Source organism: Elephantulus edwardii, unplaced genomic scaffold (assembly GCF_000299155.1).
Source record: "Elephantulus edwardii isolate Elephantulus edwardi_28Jun2011 unplaced genomic scaffold, EleEdw1.0 scaffold00029, whole genome shotgun sequence".
Classification (NCBI taxonomy): Eukaryota; Metazoa; Chordata; class Mammalia; order Macroscelidea; family Macroscelididae; genus Elephantulus; species Elephantulus edwardii.
Genome location: NW_006399779.1, coordinates 3,889,633 through 3,892,641, shown reverse-complemented (window position 1 = coordinate 3,892,641; position 3,009 = coordinate 3,889,633). Strand labels below are relative to the sequence as shown.

At 30.2% G+C, this 3,009-nt stretch overlaps 1 protein-coding gene across 1 annotated transcript in view; it reads left to right on the top strand.

Moving 5' to 3' along the window:
• Positions 1-786, top strand: part of LIN7C (lin-7 homolog C (C. elegans)) — a 16,751-nt gene extending 15,965 nt beyond the window's left edge. The window contains exon 5 of the mRNA XM_006883774.1: positions 781-786. Within this exon, the coding sequence (XP_006883836.1) occupies positions 781-786 (6 nt within the window). The remainder of the gene's footprint in view (positions 1-780) is intronic.
• The last annotated feature ends 2,223 nt before the right edge of the window (positions 787-3,009 follow it).

Below are 3,009 nucleotides of genomic sequence, written 5' to 3'. Positions count from 1 at the left end.
AAAAAAAAAAAAATAAATTCCCATGAATCGTTCTTGCCATTTTATAAATACTATAACATCATTTATGGTTCCAGAGATGCATACACTTTTTTCTGACAAGAAAAAGTTAAAGGTGATGAGGGCAATTCTGTCCTACTGTTTTTACAGGCCTTTTTCAAATGCAGATTTTGTCATAAAGTTGTTATAGATTTTTAAAAAATGCTTTTTTAATATTAAAATGTACTTTTACATTCTTAATCTTTTTTTAAAACAAAAAGCTTTCTTCATTTGGCTACTTATTTGAAAATATCTCTTCTCCAGTTCTTTTTTTGCTTACTCTATTTTTTTTACCTGTGAAATTTCTTTACAGTTTACCAGTAAACTAGACGTCACCTCAGCTACAGCAGTTCATTCACTGTTGATGTTAACATCGCTACTGTGTTTTGTACTTTTGAACACCTACATTATATATACATATAATCAATAATAAATCGTAACTCAGAACAGTGGAAATTTTTTACTTTTATTTAAACATATTATTCATTTGTACTTATTTGTAAAAGTAAATTTTTAAACAGTGAAACAATCATTGCTAAAATAAGTATACTTTCATAATATTAGAGCACTATGGTAAGAGGGTGTAATTTGATTGTTAGCGTTCCTGATTACATCTCTTTCTATTTGTATTCAGTAGTATATCATAAATTACAAATGCTTAAATTCGCGTTTCACCTGCAAGTTTTTTTAATACTGTTCATTTTTTTTTTTCGATTTCTTTTGTTTTGATCCTTTCATTCCTAGAGATGAGCCAGTTAGTGCAGTTGAAGAATAGTGAAAGCAAAGAAGATGCAGTAATTTTTTTTAATCTAAACTAGCTTCAAGAGCTAATTAGACATACTTTGACTAGCTGAATTTAAATGATTGACTTCAAATAGGAAGAAGGAGGAGGATGTATTTAAGATGCATATAAATTACCAGGTGATGTAATCATAAGAATCTACAGACTCTTTCAAAATGTGTAGAACTCATTCATATTAAAATGGTTGGATATAGAAATGCCATCTTAAGAGTCAAATAGCATGATGGAAATTTTGAGACATTATTTCATTTGTCCACTGGATGGCACTGTTCTATGGAAAGGCAGCTATAAGTGTATGACTGTGACCCAAGTCTTTTTAAAGGCTGAAATTAAACAGACACAACTTTAAGGAAAATTTGTATGATTTTTAAAATTTTAAGTGGTGGATACTACAGAAGATGATAATGGATTGAAATAATTAAGGAATTTGTTGTAACCCTGTGTAAAAAAGTGGGCATTTTGTGACATTCCTTCTGGAAGAATAGAAAAATGTACTTTCCCTGCATGTTTGTGAGCACTGTGAATCTTGAAAGGTTATTCCAGTTTTCAATGATTTTCAGAATAAAAAGTCAACATTTTTACTTATGTTTAAGTATTGAACACTGGATTGCATGGTTGAATGTGTCTGTAGTCCACCATAAAATGTGCTTGTTATTGATAGGATCGATCATATTGTTAAGTTACATATTTTCAAGAATAATTGATGCTTTTAAAATGTTGAGACCAAAATAGTGTAGAATTATGAACTTAATTTAATTGTAAAATTACTAGAGGTTTTTGCTGTAGAGGTTTATCTATTAAAGAGAGGTATCTGCATATTAAAAAAGATAGTAATATTATCGTTATGCTTGTATTCTTGCATTATGGGGTAAGTAAACCCTCAAGACACCTTATTTTAGTGTAGCTACAGCTGCAGTCTTTTTTAAGGGTGTGTTAACACTTTATTATAACTTAAGAGCTTCCTGGTTCAGTATCAGCTGTTTCAGGATATTCAGCCAAGTTAAATATTTTTTGGTGTTGCAACTTAGTAAATTGAGTAAGCTGTATTTTTTTTTCTTTCCGCAGTAATCCACAATCTGTTCTTTGTGTGGATTGGCACCTATTTATAATTAAAATAAGGATCGTTTAATGGAGCCAACTGCAGTAGTTTTACTTGCTACCATAAAAAGCATGAGTAGCAAGAGTTTTTCATTAGTAAGTTTACAGTATATCCCAAAATTTTAAAACCACAGAAAATTTCCTTTAGTGACAAAAATGTACAGTACTGGTCAAATATAAGAAGGAAGTGAAGGAAATTTTATAAGTATATGAATCACAAACGTAAGGTATTGTATAGTGTTTGATTTGTAAATTACAGATATGTATAAATTACCCTACTTCCCCTGGTTTGCATTTATTGGTATTTTAAATTGGCTTGACTCCATGGTTTTCAATCATAGGTGTATGATAGAACAACCAGCTAAGCTGTAAAACAATATTGATGCCCGGGTCCCATCCCACACCAACAGACTCAGTCTTCAGAGTGGGGCCAATTACCTTTTTAAATTTCCAGGTGTTTCTAATGGCTGCCTAGAATTAAAAATCACTAGCTTCCCCACCCTTTTTTTTAAAAAAACTCTAATCACACTGGACTCTATTTTGAAACAATTTTATTTCATCTGCTTAATGATTACTTATGTTTAATTTCTTTTAGAATAAAAGGTACTTGGTACTTTCTTACCTGTAAAATAGTCTACTTTTTTTACATAACAATATACCAGCAGTTTAATATAAAATTTTATTATTTATCTTTCTACTCTTCACCTTTACACCTTGCAAAAATAAATGTTTATTATTTGAAAAAGCATGTTTAGCAGTGCAAATGAAGAATGTTGTATTTGATAATTATATACTGTCTTAAAGGACCACATTACCCATTTGTAAAACAGTAGATTGTGGTGGCCTGGTTCTGTGGGATTTAATAATTAGAGGTATGTGGATTTGGTTTTGTTTCCAGTCATTATCTTCTAAATTTCTAAGTCATTTTGCTCAAGTACTTTGTTTATAATTAAAATGGACATGATAACATTTAATAGCAGAAATGTCTATGACTTACCTGAAAAGAATGTCAGCATGGCTTGGTGTAGATTAAAGAGTTAAGAGAAATGTTGTGAATATTTTATAATGTGGAA